This window comes from Papaver somniferum, chromosome 8 (assembly GCF_003573695.1).
Source record: "Papaver somniferum cultivar HN1 chromosome 8, ASM357369v1, whole genome shotgun sequence".
Lineage (NCBI taxonomy): Eukaryota > Viridiplantae > Streptophyta > Magnoliopsida > Ranunculales > Papaveraceae > Papaver > Papaver somniferum.
In genome coordinates, this window is record NC_039365.1 from 103,209,089 (window position 1) to 103,225,726 (window position 16,638).

Here is a 16,638-nt window from a genome sequence, read left to right on the forward strand (position 1 = left end):
GAGGGAAAACCTGGAATGGCCATGGTCTAAGGGAAAGCAGCCCCCGAGATCCGAGAAGTCTAAAGATTACTGTGAATATCATTGTTTCAACGGACACCAGACCGAAAAATGCAAGAACCTTAAAATAATGATCCAAAAATTAATTGATGCGGGAGAGATCAAACATTACGTACGAAAGGATATTACCGAGGATAGATCTAAACGAACCAAGCTAGTCCAACTTCCGGAAGGAAACCGCACAATCAACACCATCTCGTGTTCTGAAGCCGCAGGGCCCTCACTTACAGCGCAGATAGGGAAGAGGTTACGGAAGCAATTCGAAGACCGCTGCGAATTGTATAAGGTCGATGGAATAGAGGTGGACGAGCACGAAGAGTGGATGGACTCTCCTATTATCTTCGATGCCGAAGATATCGAAGAAGATATGGAAGACCATAACGATCCCTTGGTCCTGACACTACCAGTAGCTGGATGTAACCTCAAAAAGATCCTCATAGACGGGGGAAGCTCCGTAAACGTCCTATTTTACGATGCATTCAAACGGATGAAGCTCCATGATGAACAGTTAATGACCTCTTATTACACCATCTACGGATTCAATGGAGCACCCACGAAGCCCTTGGGAGACATCGTGTTGCAGGTTAACGCAGGGCCCATGAAATAGAAACCCGATTCAGTGTGGTGGACACCCCATCCCCCTACAACGCCATTATTGGACGAAAATGGATACATAAACTCAAAGGAGTTGCGGCAACGTACCACCAATATCTCAGATTCCCAACACCTGAGGGAGTAATGGAAATCAAGGGAGATCGGGTCACTACGAGAGAGTGCCAGGCCACTCAGGATCATATCAACAACGAGCAAGAAGAGCAGCGAAAAATCCGAAGAGTAAAAAATAAAGAAACCGCGAAAGAGAAGGCCATAGACCTGTTCCTCAAGGAAACTACAGGGAAGGGCTTGACGAAAGATGATAATGTCCTAAGCACAGAGACAAGTACTTCAACAACCAGCGAAGAACAAACACGCTAAATAGCAATTAAAGAACGTCCCAGTCCTCGGAAATCCGAAGCCTGTGTTCACACCAGTGGAGCCCGTAAAAGAAATCAACATAGGAACGGAAGAAAGCCCGAAGATGATCAAAATAGGGACCATAATGGACGAAGGAAGAAGATTCTTTAACCAAATTACTTAAGGAATACGCGGATGTGTTCGCCTGGAAGCTAGGAGATATGCCGGGGATTGACCCAAAAGTAATCCAACACGAGCTACGCATCAAACCGGGCACGCCCCCGTTCAGGCAGAAAATACGAAAAGTAGCTCCAGAGTATCATGAGGCAGTAGAAACAGAACTTCGGAAACTACTAGACGCAGGATTTATCAAGGAAGTCAAGTACCCTACCTGGATCTCCAACATGGTCATTGTTCCTAAGAAAAATGGAGGGGTTAGAATATGCATCGACTTTACTAATCTCAACAAGGCATGTCCAAAGGACAGCTATCCCCTGCCAGCATAGATCAGCTGGTAGAAGCAGTAGAAGGATATGAAGAACTGTCATTCATGGATGGACATTCTGGCTACAACCAAGTGGCCCTGGCAGAAGAAGATCAGCCACACACAGCGTTCTACACCCCACATGGCCTTTATTGCTACACTAGAATGCCCTTCGGACTTCGAAACGCAGGGGCAACATACCAAAGAATGGTCGATGCTATCTTCAAGCCATGGATTGGAGGAACCTTAGAAGTCTACGTTGACGACATGCTCGTCAAAAGTAAGCTGCGCAAAGATCACCACCAGGATCTGAGAAATATCTTCGAAGCAATGAGAAAACATCACATGAAAGTGAATCCGGAGAAATGTACTTTCGGTGTCACCTCGGGGAAATTCCTCGGGTATCTGGTAACAAAAAGGGGCATCGAGGTAGACCCAGCAAAGATTCAGGCCATAGTAGAATGCCGTCCCCGAAGAATTTAAAGGAAGTACAGAAACTCAATGGATCCATAGCAGCTTTGGGCAGATTTATTGCCCGATCCTCGGACAAATGCAAACATTTCTTCAATATTCTCAAAAAAGGGAGCAGGTTCGAATGGACCGTTGAATGCGAGGAAGCATTCCAAAAAATCAAAGAACACCTAGCCTCAATCCCGATCCTGCAGAAGCCAGATCCTGATGAGGTTTTGGCATTGTACATAGCAGCAACAGAAGACGCAGTCAGCGCAGTGTTGGTCAAAACCAATACAAGATAGAACAACCTATCTATTACGTCAGCAAGACCCTCAATTCTGCGGAAAGGAACTATACCAAGATCGAACAGCTCATCCTCGCATTGGTATGGGCTACTCAAAAGCTGAGAACCTACTTCCTAACTCACCTCGTCAGGGTCCCATGCAAAGCACCATTGGAAGCAGTCCTCAAAAGCACGGGAAAAGTGGGCAGAATAGCCAAATGGAACACCCATCTGGACCAATTCAACATCATTCATGAAATTCAACATTCTCGGAAGTCCCAAGTTCTGGCGGATTTCTTAGCAGACCTCCCCCTTGACAACGACGAAGAGATTAAGGGAATACCAGAAGCCGAGGAAGAAAACAAGGATCCAATGGATATCCTCGAACCCGCGAGTCAAAGACAATGGGAAGTCTTCGTCGACGGATCCAAAAATAAGGAAGGAGCAGGAATAGGCATTGTCATCATCACCCCAACCGGAGAAAGGATTATACAGGCACTTAGGTTAGAATTCAAAGAGCATACCAACAACATCGTTGAATACGAAGCTGTCGTACATGCCCTCCGTATAATAATAGAGATGGGGGTAACCGATGTAAGGCTGACAAGTGATTCGCAGCTTGTCATACGGCAAATAGGGCTCGAGTATAATGTGTACGATGACACCCTCTCAGCTTACATGGCCTTGGTCCAAACATTGGCATCGCAAATCCCGAACATCAAGTTCCGGCACTTATGCAGAAGGGACCTCAGGCACGCGGATGCCCTAGCATATATATCATCCATGCTGAGGGATAAAAACGTCGAAGCTATTAAAATAGCAAGGGTATACGAGCCTTCGATTGCATCTCAATTCTCCTTCGCTACCAATCAAGATACAGTGGAAGAAAATATCGAAGACCAGGTAGGAGAAGACATCCATAACGACTTTGACGAAGAAGATATCCTGTCAAGAGCAAATCAAGACGAAGACTTCAGCAACGAAGATGACTGGAGAGTGATGATCCATGCCTTTCTCGAAAAGGGAAGCTTACCTGCGGATCAGAAACAAGCTAGGAAGATACTCTCCAAAGTAGGAAGATATGATCTTCGGGATGGGGTCCTGTACAAGAAATCCTTCCTCGGACCATTACTACGTTGCTTGTCCCGGAAAGAGGGGCATCGAATTCTAAACGATATCCATTATGGTGACGCGGGGAATCATAGCGGCATGAGATCACTAGCTGACAAAGCAAAAACGCAAGGATATTACTGGCCGACAATGATACAGGATGCCGCGAGGATGTCCCGACGGTGTGAAGAATGTCAGCGCTTCGCCAAAAAGATCCACGCGCCGGCAACAATGTTAAACTCCGTCGATAGCCCGTGGCCATTTGCAAAATGGGGCGTAGACATCGTCGGGCCTTTCATCGAAGGATCAGGGAAAAGACGATTTTTGATAGTAGCCACGGACTACTTCAGTAAATGGGTGGAGGCTAAGGCCTTGGCCAGGATCAGAGACGTGGATGTGTTTACTTTCATATTCCAGAACATCATTTGCAGATTCGGTATACCCGCTGAAATTGTGTCTGATAATGGTAAGCAATTACAGGGGAAAAATATAGACATGCTCTTCGATACTTTCAAGATAAGAAAGAACAAGTCCACCCCCATATACCCTCAAAGCAACGGACAAGCGGAAGCTACCAACAAGACCCTCGCCCTTATACTCAAAAAACAATTAGACGAGCATAAAGGGAGATGGTGTGAACAGCTGCACAATGTGTTATGGGCATACAGGACAACGCGAAGATCCGCCACGGGGAATCCCCGTTTCTTCTAACTTATGGAGCTGAAGCAGTCATCCCTACGGAAATCTCATGCCAACCACGAAGACCGAAGCTGGGAGAAAAACCTCACAACAGATATGTTAGAAGATTGGACGACTTGGAAGAAAAGGGAAGCAGCATTACAAAGATGGAAAATTATCAACGAAGACTAGCAAGGGAGTACAACAAAAAGGTAAAGCTTCGGAATTTTGTAGAAGGGCAGTATGTGTTGAGAACAATCCCACGTATCAGAAGAAAAGGGGAAAATTAGCACCTACGTGGGGAGGACCTTTTATAATACACGATGTTGCGGGAGCGGTTCCTACTACCTTCGTAATCTAAAGGCGAGTCCTCCGACATCCTTGGAATGCTAAGTGGCTCAAACCATACTTCCCATAGGAGCAACGCAGACTTGCAATCTGCTGAGTACCAGAAGAAGAAGGGAGCCGACCTCCACATGTTTCTATCTCTGGAAGAGGAATTGCAGGCCTCAACCTATCAATCAAACAAGCTTTCAAATTATCAAGTCACGAAATCTATCGACAATATTGGGGAAAGTAGTTAATCTACAATCTCTCAGGGCTCCCCCATCAGTGTCCATAAGTGTAAGACCAGGGGGAAGGCACCCAGCAGAAAGAGATACCCAACCAATCTTAAGGCAACGGGTCGACGGAATGGGTGTGTAAATATTTTAACCCCATATCCTAGAACGTTGCCTCGGCCCCCACCGTCTGGGAATCCTCTGGCCAGGATTCGCCAGCGGGGTGACAGGTCTCAAGACGATCACGAAGGTACCTCCCGATATCGCACCCAAACACTTAAAACTTTTTTTTTTTCACAATGCTTAAAATAAAAACAAACCAACATTGCAGGTATATCAAGAAAAGGATCCATTTCATAAAGGATGATTACAAAAAGTGAAAGGCCAATTCAAGGAAGATACACATCAAAAAATATTCCTTTTACATGATACTAGCAAAAAATATTCTTGTTACATAATTACAAAAAGGGAAGGATAATGAATGCTGCGGTCTCTACTAGATAATGTGCCCCATCAGCAGGATTGTTCCGAAGACTTGAAGGGACGCTCCCACCAGATGAGGGTCCCGAGGAGCCAGGCAAGGCAGCAGGAACTGGACGACGCGGATAGTTTTCACAAGACCATGCTCGTTCTTTAGGCCAAGTTCTATCTTCTCGCATCTTGTTCGTCTCCTCAGCCAATTGACACCGAGCCTTGTGCTTAATAACTGCGTCCGCTGTTGGGCTTGGGATAACAACGAAGATAGACGATTCACTTCTTAGAAGCAGCACAACGGCCTCCTCGCGGTTGCCGCCAAACTCTTAAAATGCTTGGTCTGTTCTTCCTGCTGCGCTAAGGAAGATTGAGCCTTTTCAAGTTTTTCATTCAACGCGAAGTTGTCCCTCGAGTCTGAAAAAGACAACACCAGGGAGTTAGCACAAAAAGACACAATCACACTCGATGAAATAGGGTTATACCTTCGACACAAGCCGAAGCCTCTTCATACTCATTAACAACCGCATCTCGCGCTTCATCAAGATGCATATTCCGCGGATAATTTCTTATAGTCTAGTTGAAGGTTGGTGAGAGTAAATTGACAGGCATCTAATTCTACCTGCTTCATCGAATCCATGTGACGAAGGTGGTCGACTTCTTTATTTATCTCTGATACCCCTTGCTAAGTCTGTACATACACACTTCAAGATTCTCTCAGACTCAGCCTGACGAGCTACTTCAACGCGGGACGCGGCAAGGGCCTTGCTGAGAGCAGGCTTCGGCACGGGCATCGTCTCTTTCTCTGAAACTAGCATACTTCCTTAACTCCTGGAAAGGAGGATCGAGCCTTTGTAATTCTTCTTCCAGAAGTGAATCCTAGACTCCAACAAGAAGTACGCTCACGGGATTCCCGCAGACTATCACGTGTCCACAGCGTACCATTAAATAAAGCACGGTCATGGTTATACAGATTTTGCATGTCGACCATCTGAACATGCCTTGCGCGCCATACCTCAGCCCGAGCATCCCATTTCTTGGCTTCACTTCTTAATTTTCTCAACAAGATCTTTAATACGAGATCTTTGCCGTGCTCTTTCGTTTCGAAGCCATATCAGCTCGGGGACGCCACCCACTGGAGATAGGGTGGGGAGACTCAGACAGAACAACTAAGAAATAGAGGAATGACGACACACTGCGAGGGAAAAAGAAAAAAGAACCAAACCTGTGAAAGCTGAAACTTGGCCGCGAGTTTGCTCTAACTCAGCGCGAACAAACAAGCTCTGAACGAAGACCGGCCTCCGCTTCACCCAGCTTTTCTTTCTCCTTGAGGCTTTTCTTCAGCTCTTCTATTTCCACCTCAGCCGCAGATAATTCCTTTTCTCTGTGACGAAGCTTAGCCTCGAGCTTCAGAGATTTCGCTTTGAAGAACTGATACAGCACGTGGTTACAATGCTCACTCCTCATCATCTACACATCAAGACGAAAAACATTATTTCACCGAAGAATTGGATCGTCACGTAGAAGTATGTACGAAAATTTACCTCCAAGACACGCTGCTGAGGAAAGCCATATTGATACCCGTCGGCTATGGCCATCATATCTGCAACGGAAGTAGGAGGCTCCGACACAAGGGTAGCTTCGGGAACACTCAAATTTCTTCCCCAGGCCTCAGACACCCGCGCCTTGGAAGACATTTCCATCATACGACGGGTATACGCATCAGAATCCTTTTCACCAGCAACAACAGGGGCGGGATGAGGGACAAATAGCAGATTCTTTTCCTTGAGCCAATCCATTATGGCGTCCTCACCCTCAGATGTCGGCGAATGAGGAAGATCCGCAGCAGGCGAATCAATCACCGACTTCCCCTTTTCTGACACGGCCCCATCACACAAATGTCGGCACCACATGCGCACCATGCTCCTCCGCGCCACCATCTTCGTTACCAGCACCCCCGAGGACATCCCAATCATCATTGGGGGAAAGTAGAGAGAAGTCCTCAGGAAAATCGAGGGCATCATCCATAACTCCCCTGTGGAATACATCCGATCAAAAGAAAACTCTTGAGAAAGGGTGGGGAGAGTATCCGCGGCATCCCCAACAGGGACAGAAATATCACCAATAACACCGTCATCAGCTACCACGGCTTGTTTCTCCCTTCATCACCATACCCACACAGACCTCTTCTTCGACATTGATAGGGGAAGTACCAGTACGTTCCTCCCCATCTGTAATCTCCTCATCCTCAGCAAACTCTTCGTTCACCGGACTTGTAACTTCTTCATGGGCCTCAGCCTCACCCATCACAATGGTAGAAGACTGCTTCGGCTTAATCTTTTTCTTCTTCGACACCTGAAAACCAACACCACAAAAAGAATTATTTTTCCCGAACAGTTGAATTTCTAAAGAAGGAGAAGCGCAGCTAGAATCCGCGTACCTGAGCAGTCGAGGCACTCCTCGGTGGAAGTATAGCACCAGAACCTTCCTCCTCGTCTCCCTCACGACGTCAAGGGCATAAGGAAAATTCATACCTGCGAAGTTTAAACGCCAGGGACAGAAATCTCCATAACGAGCAGGAGGAGATTCACGTGGCTTGCTACTCTCAGTAGGACGCCAACCGCGGGACCAGGGATCCAACCGTACGCCCATGGACCAACCTTCGATAACGGTAGCGTGCCACTCGTAGTCATGGTCGCGCTTGATCCTCTCGCGGGCCGGGAAAAGTTTCCGCTGACTAGACCCCTCCGTGCCGGGAACATACTTCAGCTTGGCATCGCTGACCTCATTTAACAGACGAATTTCGCCCCGAGGAGCAGCGAGATTCCGAAGGCTGACACTCCACGGCTTACGGTTCCTACTATTGACGTAATCACCGAAGGAGTTATTGAAATTCTCAGGAGTATACCATTCCTTCTCCGCGGGATTGGGAACGTAACAAGTCATTGTCGTCTCCCCCTTACTCCGCAGATAGCACTCCTTCAGGGCGCGGAGATAATTCCCCGATAGTTGCGATACAGAACGGCTGTGAGTATTGGTGGAAGAGCCTTCACGACTAGCACACATCATAGTAGAAGGAATCACCTGACTTGTACAACGGCAGCATAAGACCAGCTTCGAACGCTCCAACCGTGTCAACAAATGAAATTCATCGAACTCATACTTTGAGATAAGCTCATAAGTAATATCATCCTCAGGGGCATAGAAACGAACCTCGAAGGCTTGAAGCTCATGCTTTTCCTTGAAAATTCGAGATCAATATGCTTGAACGTTACTTTTTTCTTGCTGACCGAAACGCTGCGTATCAATGGGGCAGCCTCATCCTCCTCGGCGGGACCGGATGAACCAATGAACGCCTCGGAAGCCTTTCTCTTCAAAGAAGGATTTTTGAAGATTCAGCCCTCGGAACACCACCTTTCGTATTCTTCCCTTTAAAAGAAGTTGTAGGAGGGGGCGGCAGATGATGCTCGGGCACTACAGAACGTAGAGGAGGAACATCAAAAGCGACAGCACGAGTCGGTGCCTGCGTACTCCTAACATCATCACGAGGACGAGACACCGCGCGATCGAAGACTTTTCGAGCCCCAGAAGATTTGTCGGAAGGAACTCTTCCCTAGAAGATGAGGCCTTCGCCCCAGAAGAAACTCGACTTCTACGAACATCATCTTGAGACTCTCTACGCGGAGGAGATCTCGATAGACCAGAACCAGGAGTCTGATAAGGAAGCCGCGGACGGTCAGACATGGCTGCGAAAAGATTAATCATAAACAAGTCAAAAACAAACTCAAGGACATTACCAACGATCAAAAAACCACATAAATAGCAATCCACACACGATAACGCAGAAACCCTAAAATTAGCATACATGCTCGAAATTCCATAAAATCCCCCTGAAAAGCTCAATAATACAAGAAAACAATGGCCTCCTTGATTTAAGACGAAGAACAGGGGCAAACTAGCATGCAAGCATTGAAAGAAGTTCTTCATCACAAACAAGGAACAACAGTAGCAGAAAATTTACAAATCAACATAGCGTAAAACCATGGAAACAAAGAAAAGAAAAACTTACCAGCAAAAACAGCAGCAGAAAGAACAAATCAGAAATAAAGAGGAGGCAAGCGTGATTAATGCTAAGGGGAGAGAATTTAAGGGCTGAAGAATGAAGACTGATAAAGAATTTAAGGGCAGAAGAATGAAGACTGACAGAATTTAAGGGCGGAAGAATGAATACTGACAGAGAATTTAAGGGCTGAAGAACGAAGATTTAAAATCGAGAGATTGTTTAGGAAGAATGAAATTAATTTTCTTTCTCTCCTTAATATACCCAAAAGAAAGAGAAGGAAATTAATGGAGGAATGGGAAACGTGCCCGTTACATGAGCAGTTAATGCACAAATAAAAGACGTACCCAAGTAGCTAGGAAAATTTATTAGGAGAGATAGAAGAATATGCAACGACTGTTTTCTTCAATGCACCCATTAAACATTCAAGCCCGAAGAAAAGGGGCACATTGTGTATACATATATCTCACCATCAGACACGTGTATATAGAAAGATACGTGGAAAGCATGCAGACCAAGACATCAAAATACGATGCACTACGGAACACCAAATAAACCCCAAGGAGTTACTTTATCTCATCCCCAAAAGAAGATCAACGGTGGAGAGAAAGTTAGCTGACACGGACGTGACAGGGGCAGAAGACACTTGTCTGACACGAGCAGGCATCTCAACCACCCTCATTAAACACTCTGAGCAGTATACGTGTCGATCAACCCGTGGGACGAGCGAGGATGTCTCTGCGTGATCAAGTGGCAAACGCAGACCTCTGCGTGATGGACACAAGACACTAGAAGATAAGGTTCCAACGGCCTTCAGAGATGGGTCCCACACTCTAACCCTATAAATACCCCCTCTCCACCGAGAGGAATGGGGATCGAGAAAATCAGGAAGGGAAGGAGAGAGAGATTTCGAGTGTAAGTTAATCCTTTAGAAGAGAAAATACATGTAAACCCAAAAGTCATTCGACTACTCTTGTAACCGCGAAGAACATAGTGAAACTACCAACCCCGTGGACGTAGGCCTTAGTGCTGAACCACGTAAACCTCGGTCTTGTTTATATTTCAGCACTTTATATTTGCCTAACCCCATGGATCTTTATTTGTATGTATTTCTTTCTTTGTTTTTACCTATATCCCATGCGCAAACGCCTTGCATGGAGTTGTTAGATGAGGCTGTGATAAACCCGAAGGTTTTGAGCCAAGGAATCAACACTAAGATATCATCATCACAAATCACTCTAGATTACGATGATTGGTTGTGAGCATTCAGATGCCTTCATGATTTGAGTGCTCACAGTTAACATTGGTTGGGAAACATAAGACTTACTGACAAAATATCTCTAATACTACAACTAGATTTAGGAAAAATAAGACTTATTGACAAAATATCTCTATACTTCAACTAAATTATTTATTTAGTCGTATCAAACTATTTTCTTTGTGAGGGAGGATCCACTCACATCCTTATATTCACATTAATTCACATTTTAAGTGATATTTTTCTTAATAAAATTTTAATGGTGACGGATTTGGAATTGATATTTTGGGTATGTTTTTCTTATATGTTCCTACTAAAAATGAGTATATTTCGAGACGTATGACAACACTATCTACTACATTGAAAATCAACGGATTTTCAACCGTTGAAATTAAAATCGATATATAGTAACGTTTGGTACTTCGAAACATGCTCATTTTTGGTAGGTATGTAGAACTTTGGGAGAAGAATATGTCCCCAAAATATTAACTCATTATGGTTTAGGTTTTATTTGGAAAACATCATCAACAACATATGTGAGATACTGTGAATATAATCATGTGAGTGGATCCTCCCTCTTTTTTAGTTATAAAAATTAGTTATTTATTTTTCGTACATTTTATCGAATACCACTACAATGAGTGATAATGGCAACAATTTACTACTATTCGTTATTAAATAATTTATAAAAGTTAATTTTGAGTTTGTAAAAGGCTCGGAATATAGATAAGTACAGATTTTAAATTTGAAAATGAGAGATTCGATTGACATGATTCTCATATTATCCCATAATGTTTACACTATTTCTTTTTCATAGACCTCGAATGATAATAAGCATAAAGCTATTTTTTGGTAATATGTTCCTCTTCTCAGGATCGGTTTATGATTTTGGAGTCCTCTAAAGGAACTCTTATATATATATAGACACACAGACGTAGGTTACTAAATCAAGGATAGAGCAAGAGTTTTAATTTATAAAATAAATAATATGTTTAAAGTGAAAGGTCGGATTCGGCTCTGCGATAGAAGGGCACCCTTATCTTGATAGATTTATCTCTTGGGTAAGAGCTCGTGAGACAAGATGAGACGAGAAGTATAGTTCAAGATGAAAGAAACTTTTGGTGGCTGATCGCTGTCTTTTATTTTAAAATAAATGTAATTTTCAGATTTGGTTTCCCTAAGAGATCTTGCCCTCGATTTGATAAAAGGTGAAGATTTTCATGTAATTGCTGGCTTAATCAATGTTTAACTTAGTGGCTTTCCAAGAAGAAGAAAAAAAAAAGATAAAAAGGCACCCAAATTCTTTTTATCTTTTTGGTTAACTTTTGGATTATAAACTTATTATTTGACTTAAAATATGTGAACAATTGGCCGCTTACTATAAGAATAAAAAGACTAGTAACACTTATAGTTATTACAAAACATTCAGTAATGATTATAAACGCAAAATTGTCTGACAATTTTTTTGGCAAACACTTATAAGTGTCATAAACCGACTATCAACTGAAGAAAAAAAATGTGGGCCTCCAACAATTTGGGGCTCTAGGCAGTCCCTAGACTGCCTCCCCACCTCCCCTCTAATATGGCTGTATCTCTTCCAGTGTTCTACATTCAACTGTTTATTTTTACGGTGGAATTTCAAAGTGACAGATGATGTTTCAGATTGTAGATTTTCTTGGAATTTTGAAAGTGGTAGATGATGTTTCAGATTGTGCGTTGTCTTGGTATGAATGTAGAACAACATAATAATAACATATCACCAAAAATATTAACTTCAAACTCATTAATCATTATCATTTTGGTTCAATTACAAAAAAAAAATGAAAAAAAATGATGCTCAAATTATGAGAATAGCTACATCAACAAATCCTCTCTCAAATTCAAAAATAGAGTTGTGAGAGACTGAAAGTAATTTACTTTGTAGGGGAGAAAAAATAGTTTTTTACTTCCAAACAACAATCCATGTCCATACTCTCGTACTGTTAGTTAGTTGCTCCAGTTATAACCTATTGATTAACTAGCTAGTTTAAAGTTAACTGCTTAAACTTTGTTCATGCTGGTTTGGCATTATATAACAGATGATAAACAAAAGTTGAGCAAACATATCGAACACGAAATTATGAAAATATCAAACTGTAAGTGTATGCCTGGCAAGAAAAAGGTTTTGCTTACTCATATTCAGCTGAAAGTATCTAATAACAAGCAACACTGGCCAGAAACAATGGAAATTCAATTTTCTTTTTGTTTTCCATTTGAGTTGTAGTTAGTAAAAAGTGAAGATGATAATTCAAATCATCAGCCTCGCTTTAGCTTTCAATCTTCATCTCAACATTTATGCACCCCATTCTTGTAAAAGTGATCGTTTGTTCTTCTCTTCTCCTCTTAATAAATTCTTTATGAACTCCTTCTCGATTGAGTTGATTAACAATTTATTTCAACGTTTGTACTAAATCATGGGGTACTATAAGGTTAGATGTTGATATAACCAAATTAATGACAATAAACAAAGTCAATAGCCAATGATAGAGTTGTCCTGCTGATGACTGAATATGTAAGATTAGCCTCCTCTTGAACTGATACAAGGTTTGTGCTTATATTACAAGATTCGTAAGCTTTGACCGTGTGAAAAGCAATTTTTGGAATTAAGAATAAGGGAGCTTGGCTTAACCAAGAAATTGCAGTGTTACCTTTTCTTCCTTTCTTTGCCAACTGGTCTGCCACTTTGTTTGCTCGTCTGTCTACGTACTGGAAACCCAAAAAAGATACCATTTGTTTTACTAGCTTCTTAACTTCATCTAGGATTGCAATGCTTTGCCACTGGACAGTTGATTCATTTTCCTGTAAATACCTAATTGTTGCCATGTTATCTCCTTCTATGACCAGATGTTGTATGTTATGTAGTTTGTCCCATTTAGCTGCTTGAAGGAGAACTAGAGCTTCTTCTTCTTCCGCAGTGGAAGACCTGGAGATGCCTGATTCTGTTCCTTTGAAGGTTCCTGTCCAATTACGAAGAACAAAATCAAAGCCTGCATCAGTTTTTTCAGACGACCAAGAAGCATCACAATTTAGTTTGAAAGTATTTATGATTGGGAAGGTCTAATGTGGTATTGGTTTGATAGTTCTGTCTTTTGTTTGATTCAAACTATTCAAAGTCATTGGATGCCAGTACTCATAGTGTCTTAATATATCTACTGCTAACTGAATTGGTGTTCTAGATTTATCTTCAAATATCCTAAGACACCTTTCTTTCCAAATAAACCAGCACTTTGTTGCAGCTAGTGCCATTGAGATGGAATTCAAATCTCCTGCTAAACATTCATTATATTTATGCAAGAAATAAGTATCAAGAAAAGCTGAGCTGTGAGGTAATCCCTGAACTGCCATTGGATGTAGATTCCACACAGCTTTGGCATAGTCACAGTCAAAGAACAGATGAAAAGTAGATTCCACCGCAGTCTTACAGAAAACGCATTTGTTGTCCACTGATTTTAACTTTTGTTCAGTAGGTAATGCATCTTGCAGGCATTTCCAAATAAACAGTTTGATTCTCTGCGAAGTATCCATGCTCCATAATCCTTTCCAAAACTTTTTTGTTTTGTCAGGAATGGTGTTAGATGGATTCAGTAACTTTGCATATAAATATTTAACAAAAAATTTACCATTTCTAGTAAGTAACCATCTAAATTTATCTTTTTTCAGTTTTCAATCCTTTTGTGTGTATAATCTTATGTTCATTATTTCACTGACCAAAGATCTATCAAAAGTTGAAAGTAACAAAGACTCATTCCACTTCTTTATGTTATGATTTATCAAATCAGACACAAGTGTTATATTAGAGTTTCCAGGGACAAAAGTAGCTAGAGTTTGTTCCCTGTTTGGTAACCATTTATCATCCCAGATATTTATAGAGAATCCATTTCCTACCTCCCAAACACTATACTTTTTGATATGTTCAATACCTTGTAAGATGCATTTCTAAATCCAAGAAGCTGTTGATTTCTTTTTGGATTGAAGAGCTCCTGTTTTGTTAAAGTATTTTCCTTTTAAAATTTGAGCCCATAAATCATCAGGACTACTCACCAATCTCCAGGCTATCCTGCTAATCATAGCCTGGTTCACTTTATTAGTCTCTTTAAAACCTAACCCCCCCTGGTCAATTGGTTACAATTAAGAAAATTGCTCATTAGCTGAGGTTTCAATAGACTAAGGATTACAACCTAGACTGCAATTTTTTTTAATTTTTTTTTTTAAATTTTCTTATAAGCCGAGGTTTCATTAAACTCAAAATCTAAGTGCTTTTTACTTGGTTTTTTTCTTCTACTTCTCTTTTGGTGCATTATGAAGATTCTGGCATGGAACACACAAGGGTGTGGCCAGAAGAAACTCAACAACATCTTCACAATTTGTTAAATCTTGAAAAATATGATGTTTTATTTTTATCAGAAACCAAGTCACAAAGGGGCCGGCTTAATGAGAAACATCAATTATTTTCCGAACACCCACATTGTATAACCAGATGGAATAGATGGGGGCTAGCAATTGCTTGGGTGGATGGGTTTCATTTTGAAGTGGTTCAATGGAACCTTAACATGATTAACATCATTGTTAAAAACAATTTCCACTCAAACGAATGGTTATTAACTTGTTTGTATGGCTCTCCAAAACATGAATTGAAATTAGAAATAATGGGTTAATTAGAGAATATTGCGCAAAGAGTTAACATGAACTCAACTCTTTGGTTAATAATAGGTTATTTAAACATTATTTTTAATGGTGAGGAAAAAGAAGGTGGTCTCCCTTTCAATAGGAAAAAAAATGAGCCAGTTATGAATTTAATTCAAAGAACTGGATTAGAATACCTAGGTTCTAAAGGAAACATTTTCATTTGGAGTAACAAAAGAGAGGGTTTGGCTAATATAAAACAGAGCCTTGACAGAGCCTTAGCCAATGCACAGTGGAATTTAGAATTTCTAGGAAGCATCCCTTGAAAATATGGCGGCAATTGGCTCAGACCACGGGCCAATTTGCCTTTCTCTGAAATCTTCTTCCTTTTTATCTCCAACTTTCAAGTTTTATGACACCTGGCTTAAAGAACCTACTTGCATAGAGGTTATAAAAAAATCTTGGATTTTTAATTAAGGGAACCATGTCTTAGATCTTATTGAAAACATCTCTACTTTAGGCGACAATCTTAGTATCTGGAAAATATCATGTGTATGGAAGACCAAATAAAAAGATCAAGATAATCTTAAAGAACATAGAGAGATTAACAACGAAACCAACAAATGAAATTAATACAAATCTCATAAACAAAAAGTTATTAGAACTAGAAGCACAATATGATTCACAAGAGGAAATTGCAAAACAACTTTGAAAAGAAGAAACACGACTTTCTTTTATGTCACAATTTTGCAAAGAAGAAAAAGAAATAACATATGGTGGGTTTGTTTGTATAATTTACCGTTTCCAGGAATTTATAATCCCATGTGATTACAAATTCTGGGATTCATATAAATTCCTTGTGTGTTTGGTAACTCAATTAAAATTCATAGGATTTATAGAGTTTTCTTGTATTAAAGTCTTTGTACCGTTTGCGCATTACCCTCAAATCTTAAAATTGCATATATATGTGATTTAAAGTAAAAAAAAAAATGGGTCCACAAATCCCTTGATAAGTTTCCCAGTAAATCTTAGGGGGGAGGGGTTGGACTCCATATGGATGATTTGCTAAAAAATTAAATCCCGTAGGAAACGTGATTCCAAGAATTCGGGCAATCAAACATACAAAGAGAAACGTAATTCTATCAAATCCCCTGAACCCATAAATTCTACCTTTAAAATTTTACATCCAAATCCACCAATAGATTGTATACAAGATAAAAACAATATTGTGGTTTCTAATAGAATAGAAATTGGAGTTGTTCTGACTTCTTACTTCTCTGACTTGTTCATTGAGACTTCCACTAACTCTGATGACCAAATCTTTTCTCACATTTTACCTTGTATATCTTCTGATGAAAATAATTCTCTAACATAAATACCATCTACAGATGAAATATGAGAGGTGGTTAAAAAACTTAAACCAAACAAATCTCCGGGGCTAGTTGGGTTCCCAGTGAGCTTTTTCAAACATAATTGGGGTATAGTAGGACCACAATTAGTGGTTGTAATACAAGATTTTTTTCAAAACAAAAAACTAAATAGTGAGCTAAATAAAAAATTTCTTTTTTTAATTCCAAAGACAAAATATCCAAAATCTCCTGAAGATTT

General features: G+C 41.1%; 1 protein-coding gene across 1 annotated transcript; it reads right to left on the minus strand.

The window, feature by feature from the left end:
- Window positions 1-12,858: 12,858 nt before the first annotated feature.
- LOC113305869 lies at window positions 12,859-13,932 on the minus strand. The gene is made up of 2 exons (XM_026554862.1): window positions 13,512-13,932; window positions 12,859-13,394 (listed from the first exon to the last, which is right to left on the minus strand). Exons 1-2 carry the CDS (start codon window positions 13,930-13,932, stop codon window positions 12,859-12,861), a joined length of 957 nt encoding a protein of 318 aa, XP_026410647.1.
- Between the last annotated feature and the right edge of the window lie 2,706 nt (window positions 13,933-16,638).